Below are 27,817 nucleotides of genomic sequence, written 5' to 3'. Positions count from 1 at the left end.
CTACTGACGTCCACTATATGTAAGAAGAAACACACAAGCTTAGCAATCAAATAAATAGGCAATAAATTTGGACTCACAAAAACAACGGCCAGATTTCTAATTTATTCGTAATTATCGATTAATTAATTATCGATTTTTTAATCGGTTAGATTGAATGCTTCCGATTTCAGTTTCTTATTAACCTATTTGTCATATGAAAACGTAAGTAATCTTCAACATGTATTGGAATACAATTTACATCTGCGAACAATTTCTATTAGGTAATTTTAATTCTAAGAATCCCAAAATTGGTGAGTGAGTTCGAAACTGGCTTATCCAAAACGGTTTCTAACCATTTAGTTGTTTTTTTCAGCATTTTTAATTAGAAAAATCCCAAGTAAATAAATACAATATTTATAATCGTCTTTTAATGATGTTAAAACCACTTTACAAGGTTAATTTTTTATAATATATTGTCTTTAATTTTTCAATACAATTTCTTGTTTTTTTTAAGTTTTGAGTATTATTTGAGTACAGAGCTTAATTAGTGCGAATTGGAAAACAAATTGGCATAGACAAGTGGAAAAGTTTTAGACTATAATGAAAGTAGAATGAACAATATAACATAAATGCACTATTCTAAATTTATAGTAGAATTATTTAAATTACACTTAAAAAAACTATAAATATCAAACGATATTTATAAAATATGAACTACGAACCGAGGGAAGTGAACAGCGTCTTATAGAGGAAAGCGTTTATGAAGAATCCAACAAATTAATGGGCATCCGGTGATGAATTGGTCCTAACTGCAGTAAGAGAAAGAGTTTCGTGAGTAATTCATTCATTTTGTAAGAATAATTTTCTCAAACAATTGGAATCTCGTGGAATCTACAAAAAATAGTTCAAAAATTTAAATCACCCCTTTTCTTTGGTGAATTGATGGTTGACTTTATAAATATAGTCAAATATGAGATCTCCGATGGCTAATCCGTTATTCAAGGATTCCAATTTTTTGTTTAATCCGTTGTAATAACTTAAATTTTCACTCCCAATTCCAATCCTTTCATTTTATTTTTGGCAGACTTCTGTCTCTTTTTTATCTAGATAACGCTCATCTCTTTGCACCATCAACCATGATAACTTTTTAACTAGTTCTTCAGCCAATGGTAATTCAGTCCTCGAAACTTCCTATCCACATTACGCGCTACAGCCAGCCCAACCACCATTGAAAATTCATTCCTAATGGTAGTCAATCTTAACTCTACTTTTGGAATATTGCGCCGAGCGACAATTTCAAATATGACAATCCATTTTTTTCTCTCTGGCAATATCATAAACACATAAATTTTGGATAATATTTCCATTTTGAATTCCACCAGGATTGGCTCTCCATTCTATAACTCCTTCCTAGCCGAAACTAAATTTACAATTTTCACTACTACAGCATTGGACTTCTGCCCGGATCTCTTAGACCACTCTTGGTTTTAAGTCGGCAGAACAAGTTCAAAACCTACATCTTCGCGGATTTTTCTCGGATTATATTTTACAGATTCGCTCTAATCCTTGTATTTTTTGTTCTCTTTCTTTTGCCCTTTATTCTAATAAAAAGTATCCCCATAGTCAAAATGAAGTGGAAAATTGCACCTCTGACCTGCCATTTAAAATATTAAAATTAGAAAAATTATTTTTTCGTTTCTTCTCTTTTCTCCTAGTAATTAATTATAAATCATTTTATTATTTTGAGAAAAGTAATAAGAAGAATGGACAAATAGTAGTTATTAAATTGTAACAAATATAGAAATAAAATAAAAGAGATTAATCAATTTAAAAAAAAAAAATTTGGAACTAAATCCGTAAAATCATGTAGGCAGCACGATCTAGTGGTGGTATTGGTAACTAAATAGCCATATGTAGTTCACACATCTTCCAATAGAGACAGCTTGCTGCTCTATTTGGCGTTCGAATTGGAAGGTAAGCTAACCTGCTTATGTATGTGCGTTCTGTGCATTATTTATCATTGTGTGGAAAATGTGTTTTTACGTGCGAACTGATTGAGTTCATGATTTTAAAATGTTTTTCTTGTTGTATTTAATACAAAATAATTTCTTCTTTTTTTTAATATTTATTAAATAAAATTTTATAACTGGTGATATCATTTAAGTGATTATTAGGGATTACATTTTCATTAATACTGTTTAGAATTTCTCAAACCCTCCTATGCTAGCCATAAATGAAAATAATAATAGTGTTTGTACGGGTAATTGCAGAATAGACTTCTGAAGAATGATGTTTGTATTTAACGCCAGTAAAGTAGCTGGAAAACTTCGCACTTTTGGATGAGCTAGATCTAGTTAGAAAGTACTTTCCGGCTGAATGGAAAGCGACAGAAGAATGACATCATAATCCCAGGTATTTAAATCTTTAAACAGCTTTAATTGTTATGCTCTAATCTTAAGATTCTTATAAGAGGGCAAACTTCCACTTGTATGGTGTATGACAAGTCTTGTTAGTCATTCTCATTTAGTGAATATATATAAATATAAAGCGCTTTAAAATGATTCAATTGCTTTGCGCTTGTTACCAGATATATAGAAGTAAGACTTATCATCTGAGTAGGGTACCATAAATTACTCTTTGTTAGAATTTGAGTTGATATCGAGAGCAATATTTCCTTCAAAGTTTGTTAGTATACCTTATGTAGAAAGGGAGGGGCTTAAAACATCTTCTTGAAATCTCACTTCTGACACTTTTGGAATTGCTTAGTAAGATGGTATTTTGCTGAGTGAAAATTGTGGGATTAATGAGCTACATTTTCGTTTTGAGAATTCTAGAGCTATTTTTTGCTCAGGGTATTTCCTAAAACGTAAGGTTTGTAAGGTGAAAGAAATAACAACCTTTTAAATTTCTCAAATATAAATATATTTTTATAATTAATACAGAATACTTTTAACAATAGTTACTTAAAATACAACTAAATTTTATTACACTATATTTCTCCTCCAATTTGAGAGGTCTATTGGCCAACCTTCATGACCCTTTTGGTTAGGGATTTATATACTCCTTTAGCACGCCGTTAGTTTTCCATCTTTTCTTCGGTCCATGAGTCGTCATCTAACGGCCATTTTTTGAGCAAATTCCTAGTTTTTCTTTAATGAATGTTTTTCTCCAGCTTCTTAATTCAAGATGAAATAAAGTAGGCACTTGAATTTAATTAAACATTTTTGATTTTCAGATTAAATACAGCTGATACTAGAGTATTGCCTGCAGTTTCATCAATAGCCCAAGTGGAAAAGACGTAAAAACTTCTAATGAAAATATACCAACAAATTTGTGATTAGGATTCAATTAATAAAACAAGTATGTAGTTATTGTATTAATGTGCATGTTTACTATCAGGAGTTAGGCAAAATTACTAGTCACGGCTCACAAGACATATATACGATCTCCTTTCACTAACATTTAATCATGTTGGCGAGCGAGTCACAAGATTTATGTAGGACTACCTTTTACTCACATTTAACCATGTTGGCGATTCACAAGACTTATATAGAATCTCCTTGCCTTTGTCTTGTGCGTCGCCAACATGGTTAAATGTGAGTGAAAGAAGACCCCCCTACTTAAGTCTTGAGAGTCACCAACATGGTTAAATGTGAGTGAAGGGAGGTCCTATATAAGTCTCGTGAGTCACCAGTCTATTGAAGTTTTTCCAAAACTCTGTAAAGATTTAATTCAACTTATTGTAAAATAGTTTATAAATTATTTTTAAATAATAAAAAAATCTAGTTAATTTTGTATTTATTTTTCCTTTTAATCTCTTAAATAATGTGAAGAAATTAAAAATAATGAACAAAATACGAAGAAATAAAAAAGAAAACCTAAAAAAAAAACAGTTAAAAAAGGCCTCCAAAGTGTAGAAAGAGAAATCTAATCGTTAAAATAGTGATTGCTCTGGTGCCTAGGAGTGACAGCTTTGAATTAAAGTTAATTATTTTATTAACTCCATTGTTTTTATTAATTATTAAGTAGCTCGAGCTTTTTTTAATTAGGCAATATTATATTTAGATGGTATTAGGTATGCGTTAATTAATGATACCGGAAGTAAGCGAAAATAAATTGTTTTACGCTGGAAAAAATGCATAAAATGCATCTTGCTTGTCGAGTGTGCAATAGTACTGCCAGTCTATATAGGTAAGTGATTTTCGCAGGGAGGGAGGGTGGGACGAATAATAAATGAATTCTAATATTTAAGAATTCAAAACTGGCCGTCAGGACAGTTGGAATAATAAATGAATTCTAATATTTAAGAATTCAAAACTGGCCGTTAGGACAGTTGTATAAGGGTAAATCCATAAATTATTATTGATGTTTTTTCTCTAGCTTCTTAATTCAAGATAAAATTTTATATGCAATTGATAAGTTTTGTTTGAGATTATTAAAGAAGAACTTTCATGTTCGTTTATGGTAAAGATTTTTGAGTGGACATTTGTCATAACATCATACCTTTTTCATATTTGATTCGAGTTATTTTATTGGAATATTTTTTATTATAATACTTATTTTTGACTAGACAGAGAGACGTATGTCATGATTCCTATATTTGATCATTCGATAATTTTATTTTCTAATAAATGACACTTTCATGTTTATGTTAGTGATTTTTAGACTAGGACAGACATATTCCAATGATACCTTTTTCATCATATTTGATGATAGAGAAGTATGTGACTAGAATAGATATTTTTAAGGTGACGAGCGACAGAGCGATCTACTCCCCTTCAGCTCACAAGTCGTACTGAAGAGAAATCTTGTTTGACAGCTGTATATAATATACGTTTAGTGCTGCCTAGTGGCAAATTGGTGAATTAAAAATCGTGAACATATGTGTAGATGTCCAGTAAGTGCTGCTACCTGGTGGCTATTTCTAAAACTAAACTTATTTTTTCTGGTTTTTACTGCTCTCTGACGGCATTTTCTGGAACTACTTTTTATTTTTAATGTTCTTAACTATATTTTTTAACTATTTGGTTATTTATCTATTTTTTTAGGTACTTATTTTGTTAATTTGATTTGTATTATTATTATTTTCTTCTCATTCAAATGATGAACTCTGGAGTTTTCTATTACATATTTGGTACTATTTTTGTATTTATTTATGTTATTTTTTTGTTTACAAATATTATTAAAATGTCTAACTCTAATTGAGCGAAAAGGAAATAAATAAAGGCTTTTTGGAATTATGTTTTTTTATTCTCCTATTAATTACATTTAAACGTACAACTTCTAAATATAAAATTCTTAATTATTAAATAAAAATGCATCATACAATCATTAACTTAATAATTTACTTTTAAAATCACTGATTCATAATAAAACTTGTTGGCAGGTAGTTCTCTAGTATCGGCTGTTTTCATCCTGAAAACCAACATAAAGTTAATTGAGTTTTACTTTAGTATTTTATACTCTAGAATCAATCAAACTTAAACTATTTTTTTACGACATTAATACTTTTTCCATTTATATAATTTAATTCATAAAAATTTAAAATTCTAAGACTAATGCATTACATATTAAGTAAACGATAAGTACCTGAAAGAAGTGCCCATAAGAACGATTAGGTAGGTTTTCTTGGAATGTCGAAATGGATGAGAAACAACTTAGCACGTGCAATAACGCTGCTGCATATAATGGAATGGTCCTAAGTGGTGTATATCCATGATGGCGGCGCCCAATTGGGTCCAGAGACAAAGGCACTGAATAATAATAAAAAAGGATACATAACCATTAAAGTAGAAATAGTTAAAATGAACTTTAACGGTAAAGTTTTAAGGCAAACTTCAATAATCATCTAATCTTGAGGAAAATTACAAGGTTTATATAAAATGGTAATTTATTTGAACACTTTTAAGATTAAAGGTTGAACAGTATGGAGATAGCACTGCGTAATATTGCTTGCACAATAGGAGCAGTATATGAAGATGATAAGGCTTTTGGGGTACAATACGGCTCTTTCTTCGATTCAGAATGAGCATTTGATAAATTTAGGTATTACATGTTCGTCATGCAGCAGAAAATGTTTAGATCTTACTTTAAACAAATGGGTTACTAACCTTTTGAAAACTAGTACTGATTAGGGTAAGTCCAGCTTGAGATGTCAGCAAGTTAATGTTTTCATCAGGGAAGAAGCGTCTCCCTTCATATTTGGTGTCCTGTGGTAGGTTTTACTGAACTAGCTTTCCAAGAGTAACGCTAGATAGTAATAGTGTTCACTTTTTAAAGCACTTCTGTTCACTAGAGCAGAATGAAACATCAAATCATACATTTATCTTGAATTTTTAATAAATTAATTAAAGAAATGTGAAACGTTACAGAAATTACCTCGATAAGCTCACAAAGTCCAGAGATGTTTTGGAGGTGATGATATTTCTTCAACTCCCAAAAGAATGGAAACGATGCTTTCTGCTGGAGTTCGCTTAGTCATCTTTTACGTCTGGAAATCGACACCGCATTGTTAGCAATCTTATGTTTAAAGATAACTTTACTTTACTTACTATTATGGTAATGATACAATGTAAGACCCAATAATGTTTCTCAGCAACTGAATGTCTTTGGCAGACATTCTCTACCAAAGCTGACGCAGAGATTTCAATCAATAGTTAATATAATTATTTTTCGACGCAAATAAGTACAGAGTACTTAATTCAGCTTCTTTGATTATTTATAATCCAATGCCTAGGCAGTAAAATACGTTCGAGTTATATTAACTATATGATTGAAGTTTTTCTTTAAACTGAAATAAAAAGCTGAACTACGTATTTTACAATAACTTCCTAATTGTTTTTCTTAACAGGCCTTAACACATACAATAACTAAATGCCTTGCACAACATTAACTACTGGTTTTAACAGGATTGATACATTTAACTAAAGCAGTATTTTACACAAACTTCTAGAATTAAAAGCACTTGATCTTTAATTACTACACTTATGACTTTGCCTTCTCTCTATACGTGATATATAAGCTGGCTCTGAGGCAAAAAGGAAATAACGGGGTAGTAACCAGAGAAAATCAGTACGAATATGACATAAGAAGCAAAGGAAATGTTTACTTATCTGTGACAAGGTTAAAGAAATCGGATTTACTCCCGAATTATGCTTCCTTAAGAATGTTTAATAAAATCCCAGTGAATGTAAAACAGTTGGAAATTCAAAAATTTTGAGATAATTTGTAATAACCAACTGTTTTTATGGTGAAAAAAGAATGTACTGAGGTAAACTAGGCGACCTGGAGATTTTGAACTGAGGTGAATTATATTATTGTCAGATCAAAGTGTCGGTTCAGTCTGTTAATTATATTTCATTTATTTATTAATTAAATTATATCACAGTCACTTGATTTGTATATTTTATTGTATTACAAAGACTTGAAATATTTTGACGTGCTTTTGTATTTTCATATGTTCAGGCAAAAAATAAATACTGCGATATGAAAATGTGTGTAGGAGAGTGGCGATTCTATACCATCTTTTAGCTAAAAGAAGTGTTTTAACCAGAATACACATTTCTAATAAATAACTCTTTATAAGGAATCCAAAAAATCTATACAAACTTGATAAAAAAAAGTCCCGGAATGTTAAACTATATTCACATGTATCAGTATGGCTTTGAACTCTTATGAGGATATTTCAAAATGAAAAAAAGACTTGACAACAATAATAATTTCGTCAAAAAACTAATAAAATGTAACAAGGATACGAAAGCAAGCATTGAATGCATTGCATGAAGACTTCTTCATGAAGAAGAAATACGCCACTGGTTAGAGAAAAAAACAAACTTTCATCTAAACACAAATGGTATCCGAGGAGCACGAGTTCGCACGTCCCGATTCATTAAAGGGAATGATTAAAACCAAATACAGCATCCGCTAGAAAAGTGGAAACCAATTTTAAACTTTACCAACAATTTTGAACCACTAGTGTTTTTACATCAGCCTAAATGTTCACTATAATTCTTATAGTTACAGTTCTAAAGAAAGTTTTAAGTAAATACAAAAGAAACATACAGCATTAACCTTAAGAAATATCCTATTGTTTGAAAAGGCATCTAATCTTTTCCAACAAAGAACTTGCAGTAGGCTGAAAGAAATTACCGTAACAACTGCACAATTAACACACTTCTTCCACTAGTTCGGAACTTAAAATATAAACTGTACATAACCAATAAATACGCCATGTGGCTCGACTACTACACCATCTTAGACACTGCCATTAGTATCTTTTTGTTTTTTAAACTATAATAACTTGGTAATCATATAATATTATGATAAAATGTGAAATTAGGTCTCACAAAATTCTTAAAAAATATTATATAAATAAAAAAAAAAAAAAATTATAAAATGAAAAATTTAGCGTGGACACGTTTATGACTTTCAATTTACCCCAAGTATCAAAATTTTCTTCCATCATTGGATTTTATCCCTAAAAGTTAGTCCGGCTTCAATTATAGGTTTTCTAAAATAAAATAAAACTTTTGAAAGAAGTGTTGTCCCTGACTATTTACATAAAATAAATTCCCGAAAAATAGAATATCAAAAAAATAAAAGAGATCAGGTTTTTAGCAGTTGGTTTATGAACGATAAAAAAAAGAAGTAAACTTAGAATTTTACCATCATAATAAACTCTCTGTAACATTACGTAAGTGGTAAATACTTAAGATAGGGCCTCCACAACTACCTTATAATTGCCCTAAAATGAATATTCTAGAATAAAAAATGTTTGGAACAAAAGTTAAAGCATTTTTGATAAGTAGTTAGTTATTTTACTAAGTGTAGAGGAGAGGCCCTTAAAAACGTAGGAGAAATTAGACGATTAGTTGCTTTTACAATGAATTACTTTTTATAAAATAGTTTCGTAGGGAATATTTGAAGGTGGGTTATTATAGTTTATAGTTTATAGAAATAGTTTTTTTTAAAGAGACACGTTTTTCAATGTTTTCCTCTACAAGGATAACAGGAGAGAAATAATAAATTTCCCAGAAGATGTTTCAACCTTGAACTTGTGTTTTGTGAGCAGCTCGGTGAATAACTTCATCAATGAAACATTTAATGGAAGAACAAAATCAATCATCTGGGGAGATTGACCCTCAATCTAAGTAAAATATTTCATTAACAAGATGAAGGTCGCCAAGGGAACGGTGAAGGGAATCAATTTCCCAGCCCTTAGTAAAACGACTTCCTTTTCAATGTGCAGAGACACCAATTGGCCAATAATAAAACACGAAATAAAGGTGTAAGATTTTACCGATCGTGATAGGTACATTTCGGTTCGAATTTTTTTGTTTGAGCTAGAGTTAGCGAAAGATAACTGATTGAACTGATGGCGGAATTTTGCGAGAATTATGACATTAATAGAGGTCACAGATCAGGGTGTAGCCCCAATCTAAAGCTGAAATTCCCAAAAGTGAATGGATTATTTACGTTTTTAAGAATTTTGGCGTCCCCCAGGGATGTTACTGATTAAATAATACAAACAGGACTTCCAAAATAGCCCTAAATGTCTATCTAGTACGCATAAGGTTTGGTTCAATGTTTGCAAATGTTTTGGGTATAACACGCAGACTGTCATCATTAGTAGAAAACCTTTTGGAAGAAGAGGATGCCAGTCCAAGGCGCTATTCCTCACAGAGTGAAATGGTGTGATTAAGTAAGTAACTACTCTTTAAGCGAGTACTTGGGCTACGTGATTGCAGGTAGCAGGAGATCAGCGTTGTAAAACAGTGCTTTGAGTGGTCCAAAGCTGATATCTACATCTCTGTGGTGGACGCCAGGTTAATTACTGCTAGGAGCAGATTAACCGAGAGATGTAGCTCCAGGATATGTCCTCTGTTTCTATCGATACCATCTCTTGTGTATGAGAGATGTGGAAGATAAGAAAAACAGAATATTAGGGAAAAAAGGTGGCCTCTGCTAAGAACCTTTGGTGTTCTCCTGTCCGCCATCAGTTACTATGGCAACTTTCAGCTTCCCTAGCATTTTTAGTATGTACAACTATGTTCTTAGATGTTACGCTGCAACTTTATTTTGAATAATTGCAGCTTATTCATTGCAGTCTTGCTAGACCGCACTCATTAAACGAAATTTCAGAATTTTCTGTAGTTTCATTAGAGGATACAGCTGCCTGATTATGGTAAGTCCTAAATCTTGGCCAAATGATCTTCAGAGAAGCCCCCACCACGTCACTCTGTCCACTAGAAGCTCTTTGACGTCACACAGCAGATAGCAAAGGAAACTGAAGTGTTTCTTCTTCTTTTTGTATAGTAAAGTGGAGAAAATCATCTTCCTGTTTAGACACGAAGAGGCGGCGAACACTGCGCCTGGGGGCAGCAAATGATAATCTTTATCTCAAGACTACTACTCCACTCTAGTTTCTAGAAAAAAACAACTTTTTTTACCCCCACCAAAACCATGAATTCTGTTAAGTTGAGTAAGATTTTCCACATACGAAAAAGTTTTTATTTGAAAAAAAACAAACAAACTTTATTTTCCTTCGCTCCTTCCTAACCCCCCCCCATACGGATGCTGTAAATACTATATAAGATATATAAAAGAAGTTTACTAGATCAAGTCATCATAAGCAATGCACTAGATATATCGTAGATGTTTGCGTCGAAAAGTTTTACACATTTCCAATCTCTACATACGCGCACACGGCAACTTAACTGCCATCTATAGGGGGGGGGGGAGATTGTGAGCACCACATCCCCCCCAAACTTGTACTCAAAAAACTTTGGTACTTCTAATAGTGGAGAAAACTCAGTTGACAATGGCCTAACTTTATTGAACCTAAGTTCAAAATTAAACTATTTTCAATTTTCTGGCCTAGCATCCCGTACCCATTATTATTTACTAAGGGTTATTTATTGTACACATACTCGTACATGTCTAGAAAATATTTCCCCTTGAATGTTAGATTCCGGGCATTTCTAAGGCAAGGACCAGGATATGCTTACTTTTAAAGTACCATCTTGATAGATTCTGAATGCAAAACATTTTTAATCTATCTCCATTATTTGTTTACTTCTACAATTTTGTTTATAGTTCCCTATTTAAATTTAATGCACATAGATTTATTTAATTTAATATTTATAAGAAGAAGAATTTGTTTTAGGGCAATTCTGGGAATAATTGGGATAGACTTCCCTTTTATCTAGTTAAGCGGTGGAATTTAGTTTAAAAAAAAACTCGCCACGGTGTGCTCGAATTAAAATCAGACAATGACGAGTGTATACACGCAGGGCAAAACAACCAAAATTAAAAACAACGTCGTAATAGCCACTGCAAGCGACTTTTTCTGCAATATCTTCCGGGGGCTTGAGATTACCAGAGCTCATTCTGTGCTCATTCCAAAATCTTGCACCGCTTCACGTTATGCATTGCTCTAGTTAACTAGGGACGCAAGAGCTTTTTTACAAGGAAGAAAAGAGCTTTTTGTATTCTATGTAAAATGAAATCAAGCTCGTACTGAGAGGGCTGAATCTCTATCAAAAAAGGTAAAAACGGGCATTGCACAAGGGTTGAGAGCTTCTATTTGTGTGAGGTAATTCTCGAATCTCTAATGCGGAGACCAAACATGTACCAACCACTTATCATTTGGCTGACTCCCACCACCTCCCTCCGTATAAAATACTTGGCAGTTCTATTGGTAAGATAAAGGAAACATCCCACCAAATAATATTCTTATTGTATTTTATTAAAATTTCGAGTTTTTTTTGTAGTTAATGGCAATTTTATATTCTTCACAACGAGTATACACGTCGAATACACGTCAAACACGCTTAACTGGTTAACTCGCATCACGTACGCTTTTCTACAAACTATATAATATTATGTTAATAATATTGAGTGTATTAAACAAAAAAATAATAATAAAATAAAACTGTACTGGATCTAAAATTACAGTAGCAAAACATTGTCATAGTTATGCACTTCGTTACCATTAATATACGTCTGGCATAATTGGAGAGAATTTAATAACCAAAGGATTCCACCAAGTTATAGCAGCGGATTTAGGTTGAACCTTCTATCGGAGAGAGTGTGGGTTTATTGACCCACTTTGCTGCGACGGTTACTCCGCAAACACTGAAATTGAATTATTATTACATATGGGTAAGACAGAGGAGGGAGATGGCAGATAGAAGATAAACGCCTCTGCTTCTATTTCTCAGCTTATTAAGGCTTAGGAGCTCTAGCTAGAGAGGAAATGATTGCGCCTAAATTCATTATCGGCTGCGGTGTAGCAGCTTCGTCAGCAAAACCTCCCTCTCCATCCGGCGGAACATTAATCGACTGAATGTCACCGTTGATTATTATTATCATTGTATTCCACATACTTGCAGCGCTAACATATTTTAGCCACACGAGTTTAATTTAATAACATAAAGCGGAAATTGATTAGTAAGTATACGCAGCCATCCAAGGGTATTCTAAGACTGAGGAGTTCTTGTAGAGGAAATCTTGGCCAAAGACTTGAAGCTGCACACAAGTATTATGAAAGGAGGAATTTAGTTTCTAAACCTCAAATCTTACTAAAATTACTTCTAAACCTCTTACTAAAATTTTACTTGTACTTTTACTAAATTTGAACCAAAAATTGAATTTTTACAAGGAAATTTAAAAGTGGCTTATTCTGAATTTTGACTCAAAGTATGCAATCATATACTAGACCTAGACCATAGACCATTGGGGATGTTTACTTGGTTTGGTACCGAAGTTTTAGAACTTTTACAGTATTTGTTTTTGGTTCAAACAATTTAAATGGATAGTGGACACAATTGGCCGACATACAAACTGCAAGCAAGTACAAAAGGAAGTCTTTAATGGAAAATCAAGAGTGATTAACTATACGAAACAAATAGGAAACATCTTATCCTTCAAATTGGAAATTGGTGACCAAAATAAGGTCTTTCTAGTCTGGGTACCTGGTCGTTCAGGGACATAAAGGAAACGAAGCGGCAAACTTATTGGCCAGGGAAGGCTCTGTGGGACACTTCGTTGGCCCGCAGCTCTATCTTGGGGTGTCCAAGTGTTTTAAGACTGCGGCCATTAAACTATGGGTGCAGACTAGGCTTGCCACCACAGGGCAGAGACAGGCGAAGGAGTTTTTAACGGGGCTATTCGCCACGGCTGACTGCAGAATTAATGCGTCAAGGTCCTGTGGCTGTAAGGATGATTGTAGGCCTATTGACTGGGCCTAGCTGCAGGCTTAGAAAACACATGCATCGCATGGGCACCTGGCTGATGGCTAGCCTTTGTAGATTCTGCCAGGAAGAGGAGGAGTAAACGGCACTGCACGTGTTGTGTCCAGTGAGAGGGGCTGGTCTGGGCTGAGGATGTTACTTCTCGGGGAGGAAAATACAATGCCTGTGGAGCTTTATCCAAGAGTCGCTCTCCCAGAATTAAGAGTCTGATCAAACGGACGAGTCTAAAGGCCATTGTAAGAATTCTGGTAAAGATGACCGTTTCCGATTTAAGAATTTTTACTGTAGAATTTGCTGATCGAATTGTCTGCGATATTTTTACTGAAAAACTTGGTCTCTTTATTTTATTGTTTTTGTGGGGGGGGGGGGGAGTTTAAGAGAATTGTTGGTAATGTTAGTTGGTTATTTTTGCTGGTTTTGTTTTTTAGTCGTCCTGGTGGTGGTTAATAAAAAAGAGGTGGAGGTGTTGGTAGAGAGCCACCACATGAAGTGGCTATAAGTGTGGGGTATGGCAGAATGGCAGAGCAAACCGGCTGGCGACAAAGCAGGAGTGGTTGTTGTGAGCCAGTGAGAAAGTGTTGTTGAGTCGTACGATCTACCACACTTCTCCTTCTGGAGGCGGCGGTGGAGGCGGTGGACAAATAGGGCGGGTAGGCTAGGAGGATGTTCCTAGTGGGTATATGGGGGGGGGGTAGCCGGCAGTGAGCGAGTGAAAGAGAGAGCGAGATACCCAGACTGCTGCCACGACGACGACGACGGCGGCGCGCCATGCACAGCCACCCAGTGGTGGGTTTACACCATGCTACCCAAACACTCTGTCTCTCTCTCTCTCTCTCTTGCTTTACATTCTCAATACTAGACACTACTTGGGCAACGTCAGTCGGACGCGAGCATTTACGCTGGATGCTTCGTAGTTTTTTGCCTTCCGTTTCATGGTGTTCTCCATCTTATCGTTTTTACTACGTAAATAATCGCAATTACCAACTCATTTTCAGCACTTATCGCCAGCTTTCTGGAAATCTGGTAACAATTTCAGTACCTTGTTTTCTTTAGTTTAAATACAAACTTTTTACTGCCAAAGCTTATTTTTATTCAGCTCTGCATGTCTATCTTCTCACAAAAATCTATGTAAAATCAAGGATACCATTTAAAATATAACCCTGCCAAGAACAATAAATAAATAAGCACATAAATTTCTATTAAATTTAGCTCCTAAAAACGAAGACCCCCCTCAAAAAATTGAAACACACTTTGAAAAAAAAAATTCACCTATGACATCATTAACGGAAACGTTCCGAAAAAAAAAAAAATGACCTCAAATTGTTCAAAAAATAGATCGTGTTTTTTTTTTTTGTTATTTCATTTTTAACACCCAAAAATAATATATTATTATTCAAAAAATAATAATAAAAATAAAGCATTTTAAATAGATATTCACTATTTTGAATTGTTACAGTAAAATGTTTGCTCAAATTTAGTCATATTCGACTGATGTTTTTATTTTTAATTATTTAAAGTTTTTAGTGGTTTATTTAGAAGATTTGTTACAAAAATTGTTTTTAAATTGTAAAAAAGTCTTTATTTATTTATTTTTTGTTATAAAATCTACGAAAAGTACTTTTTTACGGAAAAATAAAGAAAATTCATAAAATAAAAAGAAATTCTTTAATATTTCCCCCCCCCCCCCAATTAATGTTTAAAATTTTCATATAATTTAGATAATTAAAAAATAAATAAATAAAATATTAATACGGTTAATTACGGTTTTTTTTTACCTGTAACAAAATATATGAGTGTATATAAAATAAATAAAGTTCTCTATATTTCTCTTTTTAATCATGACGTCATTTCCGATATCAACAAGTGGTTGTAAAGCATGAGAATTTATTGAGCAGTCATTTTTAATCACAAGTTTAAAAAAAAATTAAAAAAATAAATATGCCTTGTTTATTTTTATCATTGCGTTTTTTTATAGTTCAAATGTTTTGTAAATTGAGTCCTTAAACGGAAATACTTCTCTCTCTCACTCTCACTCTCTCTCTCTCTCACTGAAAGTCAACTGTAATTAGATGAATTGACTTTTTTATTTTTTTTAAATTGGTCCTCAGTATATTACGTATGCGGTGAACGTGATTTGAAATAGCGAAAATGCAAAATATTTTTGGCATTTCCGCTTTTCTTTTTCGTACACTTTTAAAAGTGGGGGGGGGCTTGCGGAAGACCGGAAGAATATGAGTTAAGCTTACAAATGCAACTATTCAATTTAAAAAAAAACTGGCTGTGTCATGGTCACGGCCGTGTGTTTGTACGTGAATACGTTTACGTAACAAGTTATATTTTTTATATAAAATATATTTATTTATATATTTAGTTAGGATGAAATCAAGGAAACAAATAGCTGCTGCCCAATGTGTCTTCATAATCGACGATTGAACACAATCTATGCCTATACAGTCCACTTTCATCATCCACTTGCAGATGTACTGACACCGTCGTTGATTCGCTCGGCCGTATTCATTCTTTTACGTCCCGGCACAGCACTTGACTCGGTCATATGATGTTTTATTATTACCATTCGACTGTTCTTGAGAAGCCCTTTCCAATCGTATAAGATCTCTATATTTGGTTTTGGCTTTTCGACGCGTATAGGCTGACTTTATATATTTTTGATAATATTTTTTTATTCTAACACCTTATTATATTCACTATCACTATTTTACACTAATGTTTTATATACAATCGATAGATTGTGACGACAGCTGACGATTAAAACTTAAACGAACATCGTAGCTTCTCCGAGTCAAAAGTTATACTAATTGCAAATCTCGATACGCAGCAAAATGATCTCAAAATGGTGGCGCTTCCCCCTCCACCACGCGCGCGGTGCGTCACAGTCCTCGCTTATCGTAATGAATTCTTTGATCCTTTAGCTATCCAGTGGTCTAATTTAATTTTGGATGTAGACGATAGATTCGAGCCTATAATGCCAAACTGTATCCCCTGATTTTGTTATCATTAGGTTTTTTTGGTTTGCCTCCATATGATAGCAAATTTAAATACGCATTCACGTCAAAAAAATCCCAAATTTTAACATTTATATAAACATTAAACATTGCTAAATATTTGGGGCCAACATTTCCCGTTTTTTTGGGGGGGGGGGATGTTATATCTATCAAAAATAAAATTTTGTATCAAAAAGAGGGTTTCTACACGTAGTTTATATAGTATATATAATGTTCTAAGCCAATTCAGTGAGTAAACTATTTTGCGTTCATATTAATCGCTCCCTCGCTAAACGATGTTTAAAAAAATGTCCTAACTATATACGTTGATGAAAGACAAAGAAACCGGAAAGATTTAGCAGAAATATAGAGAAGGCTGTGAACTCTTGATTTATGACTCTAATTATTCATTTCTAATGGTTAGTAAAAAGGGAAGTACGACCGACCTCAATTCACTCACAAACCACAATGGACAGCCGAGCAATATTAATCGACGATGTTGGGTAAAAAAAAAATATACGGGATGGAATCACATTCATGAATTTATGACGTAGGAATTATGGCAACTGACACGTAGAAGTAATAAAACATTTTGAAAAACAGATGTGGAAATTCAAAGCGCAAACGTTCTGCGGTGATTGGCACTTCAAACAATCGATTCATGGGCGCTTAAATAATCACATTTGTTGACTCAATTAGTGGAAATTCAAAATCAGAACTCAGCTTGAAAGCAATGGATTGATTACTAGTCTAATGCAAGAAAGTAAATATTCAAATTTATAGAAAATTGGTCAAATTTAGTTGCAGATATTTTGTTTTTTTTTGAGGATGCTCAAGATTAAGATGTAAATGAGATTGAAAGATATTCAAAATAATCGATTTCTCATTAAGATGATTAAATCCAGGCGAATCAATTGGTTTCCAAGTTCTACGAATTTAATTAAAGGCAATGTTGTTTGTGAGATTGCCCGGCTGTGGATATCCCAGAATTGGGTACATACTGTCCGGATGTACGGGCATTCAGAACGAATGCTTAATGAGATGATGCGTAAGCGCCACGGTAGTCGAGCGGGTTATAGGCTAGACCCACAATGCTAAGATGTATTGTTGGTTTAGTGGGTTCGATTCCCCTGGTCTAGGCCTTGGATTTTATTTAATGTGTTAATATGAGAAATTTATAGTAAAGTATGTTAGGCGGTTATAGACTAGACCTGCAATGCTAAGATGTATTGTAGGTTTTGGGCTCGATTCTCCTGGTCTAGGCCTTGGATTTTATTTAATGGTTAATATGTGTTTATAGTAAAGTATGTTAGGAGGTTATAGACTAGACCTGCAATGCCAAGATGTATTGTGGGTTTTGGGCTCGATTCTCCTGGTCTAGGCCTTGGATTTTATTTAATGGTTAATATGTGTTTATAGTAAAGTATGTCAGGAGGTTATAGGCTAGACCCGCAAAGCTAAGATGTATTGTTGGTTTAGTGGGCTCGATTCTCCTGGTCTAGGCCTTTTATTTAATGGTTAATATGAGAAATTTATAGTAAAGTATGTTAGGCGGTTGGAGGCTAGACCTGCAATGCTAAGATGTATTGTTGGTTTAGTGGGTTCGATTCCCCTGGTCTAGGCCTTGGATTTTATTTAATGGTTAATACGAGAAATTTGCAGTAAAGTATGTTTGCTAGTCACCTCCGCCCACGACACCTAATTTGGTAGTAAAGCTCGCCTGTAAAAATAGGCAATTACTTTACTTCACTTTAATGAGATGATTGCCTGGAAAGAATCCCTGTTAGTACCTTCAAAGACCTGGAATCATTTACGGCAGGGTTACCCTAGGGTTTCCTAGTACGTTGACAAGGATTCCACAAGTGATCACTATTTGTTCACCCAAAACGAACGTAAACTGGAGATCATCTATACGATTGTCTTATTAAAGATGTTTTATTTTAAGATTAAATAAAGAGACAATAATTTTGGGGAATTAGAGTAGAAAAAAAGTTTCCTCAAAGTGTAGAAAGGTTGAAGACCCTCTCCGATTTACTGCAAAATGCCTTATTATGGCAAACAGATCAATATTAGCCACTCGGACAAGTTCCCTAACTTATTACTGCAAAAAAACCCGAGGGATAGATTCTTTTAACGTAATTTTTCTAGCAGGATATGGAAAATAAAATATCAGCTCCAAATCTGGATCCTTAATTGATTCAATGGGTGTCAGTTGAACTTCCTCCACAGCGACCAATCAGTGAGATTCTCTGTTCTAAATTTCACTCAGGTACCATCCATTCATCAAATCTACGCGAAGCGCGATATGTCCCAAGTCCTAACACATCCGGGTCTCCACCATTGGCTGGTTATTTTATAGTTGCCACCAACCTAACTTGGCAAAAGTCTCTACTCTTGATTTTATCACAGAAATTGATTTGTGAACTCTGTTCTTTTTTTCCCATTTCCCTCGTCACTTCCGCCCAGGAATTCTGAATAAATATTCCCACTAAGCTACGTCACGAAAGGGCTTTGGACAATATGATTTACATAGAAATTAGAAATTTTGTAGATGGCAAAGTGGGGGAAAAAAAATATGGACGAAGAGAAATATATATCACGCACGTCAGAATTTAAATGAACCAAATACCTATATTGTGGAAATCAATGAAAGAATTTCCGGTCTATTTTGGCTTCTTCTTCCGGTTGGGGGGGGGAGAGAGGAGCTTCACATCTTTACTTATCTTCCTCAAACTTCTTATCTCCACCACCAGATGGAGTTTTATCTGGAGAAATTCTTTGCAATAGCATCATTATTAAAAAAACTCCAAAAAAAATTGAGACAGAATCTATCTCTAGCATTTTTTTCTACACCCCCCCCCCCAAAAAAAAACCATCCAAAAAATTCCAACATCATTTTACGAGATTTCTCACACCCGACTTACTTTCTAGAACAGGGATGGCGAACCTTTTTTAAGACGTGGGTCAAATTTTGTTCATTTTCTTTTTTTTTGTTAGTACTAGCTCTTGGGTCACTAATGCCCATTTGCACAAGAGTTAAGTTTAAAAATTTTAAACTGAATATTTTCAAAAATCTAAACATCTTTAAAATTCAGTTGGCTTAACGGAATAAAACGGGACGAAACAAGTGGCTATGGAAGGGCTCTTTTTACAAACATAACTGAACAAAACCTGAACAAAAGTGTGTTTTATCTGAAGAAAAAGCTAAATATGGTTATTTGTGCTTTGGGTTATCGAGTTTTTTAACAAACAAAATATGAGTAAAATTATACATTTTATTTGATATTTTGTAAACACTTTTGCTTTATTTCAAATACTACAAAAGCATTTGTCGTCATTTACGTTTTAGAACTGTAATGATCAAACTAAAGGTTATAGATAGCAATTTAAATTGCTTTTGTGTCAATGCGTGATTGAAAAAAAGTACAGATAGAATATAAATTATCCACCAAAATTGGTCAGTGTCTGACCCGCAGGTCACAGGATCGCCATCACTGTTCTAGAACCTGGCATTCTATCGATATGCCCTTACTGGTTCCGGTTTATCAGGCAAAAAAAAACAACACCACCAGATCTAGTTCCCAGAATAGCATCCGGTGCTTACTCTCCAGCGCCTATTTTTGCAGGAAATGCCCAGATATAAAACAGGAAATCTTTTCCTTTTCATTGAGGTTTGTTTCTTTTTTTTTTCCAAGAACGAAATCCTTTCCTTTTACAATGATCGTACGTTATTTCAACTCATACGAGTGACTTAGACACCATCGCTGTAAGAAGCTTTTTTATTGCCAAGAGGGTTGTAGTAGGGCATTTGATCTCCCCCAAAAATTATCAGCATCACCATCTGATGTCTTTACAACTCTTGAGACTTGCCCATACAGAGTCTTGATTGTTACTAAGTGTTTATGGCGGAGTATATACTAGGCTAGAGGAGACCTGGTCCAAAGCTTCCGGCTTCCCCGACCTTGAGCTTTTTCGTATGGGAAAACCCTGAGTGGTTACCACTTTAGTACTATACCTATTTGTTTTACAGGAAATTGCAAGTTCAATCCTGCAAAGCGATAAAATAATCCTACTTTCTTTTTGCAGATACAGTAATGGCTCTGTGATAAGATGGGATCTAGCCAGTCTTCACGGAGTGAAGTGGATTTTTCTGATGAAGGTAACCCTTTATTTCCGTATTTAAGACTTATATTATTATTATCCGCCTAAGGATAGCCATTTAGCCAAGGATTTACAAAGCCCCTTTTGGTACCTTTTACCTACTAATGAGAGGATATAGCCTGCCGCATCTACGGTTAACAAAAAGTAGATCAGGAAATCAACTCGGAAAAAGAGTCAAGAGATGTGGCGAAGTCTGCCATTTCCGTTAACTTAGAAATTAAAATATTTATTCTGTTACCTATTTACCTAAAAAAAATAAATAAAATAAAAATTAGCGCCAAACCTTTCATTAAGCAATGGCCGATTATTACTATACACCGGAAGTGGAACTAAGTCATACAGAGATTTCCGTTCTGTTTACTAATAAAAATGCTTCGTTATGTTTCAGTGAATTTCGACCATTTCCAGATATTGAGAGCCATCGGCAAAGGCAGCTTTGGCAAAGTAAGTCCTAAGTCCATTCTTATATTACATTGTAATTAAAATTTACCTCAACATAGTTATAAATTATTTTAATAATAAGTATTAAGTTGGTTAGAACTGATAAAAGACGTTGTATATAAAGTTTAAACTAGTTCTGCACGTCTAAACTAGTTGTATAGTTTAACTAGTGCTGCACGAGACCGAGACGAGGCGAGACTTTATGCAGTCTCGATCTCGGTCTCGGTCTCGGCCGCTCAAATCTCGGTCTCGGTCTCGGTCTCGGCCGCTCAAATCTCGGTCTCGGTCTCGGTCTCGGCCGCTCAAATCTCGGTCTCGGTCTCGGTCTCGGCCGCTCAAATCTCGGTCTCGGTCTCGGTCTCGGCCGCTCAAATCTCGGTCTCGGTCTCGTCGAGATATCTCGGTCTCGGTCTCGGTTTTTTGAATTTTTGTTTAAGTATTAAAAGCGGTTTGCTATTAATAATCTTTTCAAAAAATGTTATTATTTTCTAATAATTATTTTAATTTATATACTGGTAATGAAAATGTGTGTAAAAGAAGACAACTACTTACACTTCAATGCATCATATGTTACTATTACTGTTATATATCTTTATATAATTTCAAAAAGATGTTAAAAACGCGCCAAATGAAAGACCCAAATAACATATCTGCCTCCTATAACAAGTTGATTCGTGAAATAAAAAATACACCTCCCAACAAACTTCCCGCTCTATTAGTTATGGCTGTTGGTGAAGATAAAGAATCTGATGATTCACCTTTTGACGACGACGACGACTGCATCAATATTTTTGCACCATTTGCTCAAAAATCAGCAAATATCACCGAAGCATGAAAGACAGAAATAATTAATTATACCAAATTAGACCAAGCACCAGTAGACGTTGACATTTTAGAATGGTGGAAAACACTTGAGAATTCCTTCAAAAATTTGTCTAGAATGGCGAAAGATATTTTTAGTATCTGTGCAACTTCAGTGCCATCGGAAAGATTATTTTCGCAAGCTGCGATGATAATGACCAATAGAAGATCTTCTTTACTCAGTAAAAGCTCTTTTATGTATCAATGCTTGGGCAAAGAGTATCTTAAAAACGAAAATAGTGCGAGACCTGCGAAGCTAATGAGTATTGTGGTACTGGGTTCGATTCCCGGTCTTAGGCCTTGGGTTTTATTTAATGGTTAGTAGAAGAAATTTACAGTAAAGTATGTTTACTAGTCGCCTCCGTCCGCGACACCTAATTGGTAGTTGGACGTAAAGCCCCGCCTGAAAAAATAGGCGATTACTTTACTTTGCTTACTTCACTTATGTAATAAAGAACACAATTTTATAATTTTGTAGCTAAAAATTAATATTTGAAAAACTGAGACGAGACCGAGATTTCTCGACGAGATATATATCATGTCTCGATCTCGGTCTCGGTCTCGGTTGCTCAAGTCTCGTCTCGGTCTCGGTCTCGGTCTCGGTACCAAGACCGTGTCTCGTTTCTCGTGCAGCACTAAAAGGAACATAAATGAAAGTTTGCGATGTATGGGCACCATTATGGGTAATGGGTACCATTTCAGTAAATATTTTATAGAAATTTTGACTATACATGGACCTTAATATGAACCTTATTTTCAGCGGTAAAAATACCTTGAAAAATAAAACTAGGAAAATTCTGGAAGAAATGAAATTTGCAAGAAAATATAAATTTTTATGTTTTTCTTTTCTTCGTGTTTCATTTTTAAAAATGATTTTAACCGTAACTGCAAGATGTGTAGGGTGCATTGTGATGACGGTAGATGGGTAGCGTCACAGTTGACTGTCACACACACACACAGATGTGCTGGAAGTACCGAGCGGATGCTGAGCACTGACAACAGTCACTCTCATATGCGGCCAATAACAGGGAGAAAAACTGAACCTTTTTTTTTGTGGTGTCCGGAAGTCTTAAAACAAAAATTTCCGGTGAAAAAAACTGTTGAACACAACTTCCGAAATTAATTGAAGAAATTAAGTTGAAATAGAAAATAAATTATTTTTTTAAATTATAAAATTGATAATTTTAACAATTAATTAGCGATAATTTCGACCCAGAGCACGGATCTTCAGTTTATGTAAAAAGGGACGGCTAAACAGTGACTTTCGTCACCAAAGGGCTACTATCCCTTGGTGGTTAATTTAGTTTAAAAAAGTAATTATTGGAACAGCATACCTACAAAATAGAAACTGAAAATCGAAGACATTAAGTCGATATTTCTATCGACTTTCGAAGAACCCATACTGGAAGGTTTTACACGGTCTTGCTCTTTTTCCTATTGTTTGATTTTTTTTTCTTTAAGGGCGGAAGTCTTTAAGAGAAGCAGGTGTTCAATGAAAGTAAAGTAAAGTAATGCCTACTTTTTACGTCCAACTACCAAATTAGGTGTCATGGACGGAGGCGGATAGCAAACATACTTTACTGTAAATTTCTCATATTAGCCATTGGTAATATAGACTAGTTCCGCAATACATCTTAGCTTTGAGGGTGTAGCCTCATACATACTTTACTATAAATTTCTCATATTAACCATTAAATAAAATCCAAGGCCTAAGACCGGGGGAATCGAACCCACTAAACCAACAATACATCTTAGCTTTGCGGGTCTAGCCTATAACCGCCTAACATACTTTACTATAAATTTCTCATATTAACCATTAAATAAAATCCAAGGCCTAAGACCGGGGGAATCGAACCCACTAAACCAACAATACATCTTAGCTTTGCGGGTCTAGTCTATCATACACACATAACATACTTTATTGTAAATTTCTCATATTAATCATTAAATAATGTCCAACGCCTTGATGGGGGGAATTGAACCCACTAACCAACAATACATCTTAGCTTTGCGGGTCTAGCTATCATACACACATAACATACTTTATTGTAAATTTCTCATATTAATCATTAAATAAAATCCAAGGCCTAAGACCGGGGGAATCGAACCCACTAAACCAACAATACATCTTAGCTTTGCGGGTCTAGCTATCATACACACATAACATACTTTATTGTAAATTTCTCATATTAATCATTAAATAATGTCCAACGCCTTGATGGGGGGAATTGAACCCACTAACCAACAATACATCTTAGCTTTACGGGTCTAGTCTATCATACACACATAACATACTTTATTGTAAATTTCTCATATTAATCATTAAATAATGTCCAACGCCTTGATGGGGGGAATTGAACCCACTAACCAACAATACATCTTAGCTTTGCGGGTCTAGTCTATCATACACACATAACATACTTTATTGTAAATTTCTCATATTAATCATTAAATAATGTCCAACGCCTTGATGGGGGGAATTGAACCCACTAACCAACAATACATCTTAGCTTTACGGGTCTAGCCTATAATCGTTCACTTCTCGTACTAGAGGTTGCACTATTGGAGGAGGTTACTCGTACAGGTTATAACAGCTGGTGACTGTATCAGCCCAGCCATCTTGATCTTGTGACAACTTTTAGAATGGTGGCTTTTTAAGGTGTCTATTAATTTAGTTGACTGATTTTTTTTAGAATTTATTTTATTGAATTCGTTTTTTGCAATTTTATTTCTTAAAGAAATGCTTAGTTCTGTAGTTGTTCACGAAATTGGTCAACTCAGAAATTGATTTTAAAGATATTCTTTGGGGTAGGGGAGAGAGAGAGAGAGAGAGAGAACAGCTTTATTGAGATGACTCCCTCCACTGTCCAATATTGCATGCAAGCACGTGCCACTGGAAATATTCGGGAGGAAGCGCCCATGTGATTGGCCCGCTTTGGGAACATCGCTCATTATTGCACTATAACGACTGTCCGAAGAGTACCATGGAATTTCGTGCTGGAATTCTATTATTGAAAATGTGGTTAGCTTCTACAATGCTGGGATAATAATAGTTGATTTAAACGATGGCTAGCACCGCTTGTATTATTCTAATTAGTGACAAATTTTTGGATTTTCATTCATTGTCAGAGGTTTGACTGAAGTATAAGCATTAGTACTGGAATTCCATTTAGCCAATAAATTTGCAATTTTTCTTATTTTGGCTTCCTCTAATTTCTAAAAAAAAAAATAAAAGGTATTGTGAGCGAGCCCAATTTTGGGAAATTAAGTTATCCCCGGGCGCATAACCGATTTGAGGTCCCCAGAGTCCCAAAAAAGTGGTCCATGAGTGTATGAACAAAACTCCCAAAAAAGAAAATTCACAGAATTGCCATTTTACTGATTCGATTTTCCAGTTCCCACCCCCAAACAACAGTTTCCACGATTTCCTCGAATCATGACTTACTAATTACTTACGTTTAAAACTATTAAATTTATTTAAAGCATTTTTCTCTGGATAATCCATTTAAAGGCCACTTTTAGGTGAAATATTTAAGGGAATGATCCCATTGAATTCCCAATTAAATAATGTAAGGATTCTCTACCTATAACTGCAAATAATATAATTACTTACAAAATTTTAATTACGTTTCACGCCAATTTAATTACATAAATTGTGACGTCAGAAAGAGGAAGTGAGGGACTAGATGATTTACTTTCTCTTCCGGTAATTTATCGATCGAAATCCTTTAACCACAGCAAATTTAGGGATGTGCTCGGTACTTGCCAACGTGTAACCAATTATTAAATCGATATCCAGAAAACTGTAACGTTAACCCAATATTTGGCACAAACTTACAAATTTTTGAAAAATTTAAATTTCTAGAACTGTGATGACCACTTTATAGTTTTTCACCCTGAATTTTCTTTTACAAAGAATTATTTTTTTGTTTTTGTTTAGATTTAATCAATTTCACTTCATTAATGTATAAATAGAAAGCAAGGATACACACAGAATTCGTTTTTAGAGTGCTTTGTAAATGGACCAATTAAAATGGTGCTAGGCTGGTCAGCAGTATCCAATTGTTAACAAAAGTGGTTTTATTGTGTCTGTGTCTGTGTATGTGTGCAGAACAGGTGAGAGCGTACATTGCGCTAAGCTGTTTACGCTAATTGGCCACAACTGTCCCCAGGTGTGAAAGCATGGCTGCGCAATCAAATTCAACCTGGTCGATATGTTGTAATTATATCGATTCTGACTCACACACTACCCACATAAATTTGGTATATTATTTGTAATGCGATTTAAAATAATCATAAACAGTATTTATATATATTTCCTTTTTTTTCATGTTTTAGCGACTTAAATTTGTGAATAATTACGTTTCGCGAACGGAAGTTGAAGCGGAACTTCCGCTTATTATTTACAACAGGTAAATATGAAAAATCACAAGAGCCACTTATGTGAAGGACTTATGTCCAGCGGAACTTCAGACTGCTTTAAGTGAGTCACGAGGCTAGGTGGGTCTTTTCAGTCGTCTGAGCGAGTTATCTGGTATAGAGGGAACCTAGTAAGTAATAGTGGTCTATTTGGCTGGGTATGAACCGTGAGAAATCGAAAAGAAAGTCATTTAAAGTTAGGCACCAGAAATCTTAATTTCTGAATTTATAGAATGATGCCCAAGGCTTGCCTATATCGTAGATATTTCATCAGATTTCTCCTCTTAGTGTAAGAGCTTTAGTGGTACGTTGGGAAGCTCAAATCACTTCTTTCTACCAAATTCGGCTCACATTTACTGAGTTATTGTAAATAATAGTTTTAGAAAGGGCACCCACATATTTTAATATAAGACCCCCAACTCTTCCCCCATAAAATGTTCAGCCTCGAGACCCCTTAAAAGGCTCATATAAAAGAAATTTCAAATCAAATGATATCTCAATCATAAAGTTCGGTTCACGCGTTTAGACGCTACGTTGTTTAAAAAAAATAAAATAAAATAAAAAGAATTTTTGGCAAAGTTTTTCTCGGAATCTATTAGATCTGGGTTGCTGCAAAAAATTACAGTTATAAAGAAGGATTTTCCCTATATTATAAAGAAAATTTGGGAATTTTATCTTTTATAGAAAAAGAGAGAAAAATTGCCAATGAATGGATCAGCTATTTCTAGCTAGCTCAGCATTAACTCTATCTCGATTTTATTTGTCATTCCACTCTGTTGACATTATTGCACTTCAAAATGTGCAATATAATGGACCACAGCCTCCTGAAGAAAAGCTTTTACAGTCTCCTCGAACGGAGTGAGTACTAAATTGCCAGCTCACTGATTGGTCCACTAATGGACTATAAACGGTGAACAAGTAAAAAAAAAACAAGAATCCTACAATCAACCTTTGACCCTTAGGGGGAAGTGGACTAGCCACTTCTTCAGGGATCTTGGCGTCCCTGCAGGTATCCCAGCCTAACAACACGAACAACACACAAATACACGAAAACCTTCTAAACAGTCACACAATATGGGTACATATGGTTCTGCAAAGATAGTTGATCTGTGCAAATTATTTGGGTTTAGCGAAAACCCACAGGCAAACTCCAGCTCACCATCACCTCTACACACTCGCATCAACACCCAAAACGTTCCTCCCCCCCCCTTACAAACCGTTACACAAGGAGAAAGCTTTAAAGGGCCTCTTTTTGGGAGGTTTCTAGATAGCGTAGGGCTTCTAAAAAATTTCTTGAACGAATTAGCACTTCGGAATGGAGTTTTCACTTATTCATTTTTAGATTTTTTTTCTGAAAATCTCGTGACTATTTTCAAAACTTAGCTTCAAATATAGGTTACGATAAATTCATATACAGATTCATAAATTTTGAATAATTTTCGAAGTAATGGCCGTTTCAGAACAGGTCTCAGGGAAGATTTTGCTGTAGGCTATGAGAAAAATGTGTAAAAGTTAGAATCTTGGAAATTGTAGTCGAAAAATATCGTGCTCTCGAATTTCACATAGGTTTTTCTTACTTCAGGAAAAATTTAGCATGAAAGTGACAGATATCTGAGAGATAGATAATTTCCTGTCTAGCGATGTGAAGGTGATAAATCACTTTCAGTACAGAGATTCGATATTAGATGTTAGGGTGTTTGT

General features: G+C 34.5%; 2 protein-coding genes and 1 long non-coding RNA gene across 9 annotated transcripts in view; 2 read left to right on the top strand and 1 right to left on the bottom strand.

Moving 5' to 3' along the window:
- The window catches only part of mio (GATOR complex protein mio), a 33,706-nt gene extending 29,937 nt beyond the window's left edge, over positions 1-3,769 (top strand). For all 5 annotated transcript variants that reach the window (XM_074115254.1, XM_074115252.1, XM_074115251.1 and 2 more), the window contains 2 exons: positions 2,250-2,391; positions 3,215-3,769. The gene's annotated coding sequence lies outside the window, so the exon portion shown is untranslated. The remainder of the gene's footprint in view (positions 1-2,249; positions 2,392-3,214) is intronic.
- Positions 3,770-5,213: 1,444 nt separating this feature from the next.
- Positions 5,214-8,259, bottom strand: LOC141447569 (uncharacterized). Of its 2 annotated transcripts, none has more exons than XR_012454457.1 (5): positions 8,041-8,259; positions 6,358-6,469; positions 6,090-6,270; positions 5,569-5,732; positions 5,214-5,394 (listed from the first exon to the last, which is right to left on the bottom strand). It is a non-coding gene; the product is annotated as an uncharacterized lncRNA (long non-coding RNA). The 2 variants fall into 2 exon arrangements; XR_012454458.1 differs by having other exon boundaries at positions 8,050-8,259.
- Positions 8,260-14,077: 5,818 nt separating this feature from the next.
- The window catches only part of LOC141447567 (serine/threonine-protein kinase 32A), a 387,735-nt gene continuing 373,995 nt past the window's right edge, over positions 14,078-27,817 (top strand). For both annotated transcript variants that reach the window (XR_012454455.1, XM_074115236.1), the window contains exons 1-3: positions 14,078-14,255; positions 20,321-20,393; positions 20,784-20,839. Coding sequence is in view for 1 of the 2 variants with exons in the window: in XM_074115236.1 (XP_073971337.1) it covers positions 20,345-20,393; positions 20,784-20,839 (105 nt within the window). In the remaining variant the exon portion in view is untranslated. The remainder of the gene's footprint in view (positions 14,256-20,320; positions 20,394-20,783; positions 20,840-27,817) is intronic.

This window comes from Rhodnius prolixus, unplaced genomic scaffold (genome assembly GCF_049639745.1).
Source record: "Rhodnius prolixus isolate KJV_2025 unplaced genomic scaffold, Rpr scaffold_7, whole genome shotgun sequence".
Lineage (NCBI taxonomy): Eukaryota > Metazoa > Arthropoda > Insecta > Hemiptera > Reduviidae > Rhodnius > Rhodnius prolixus.
Note: the sequence above shows the minus strand (reverse complement) of the source record. Positions and strands in the feature narration are given on the sequence as shown.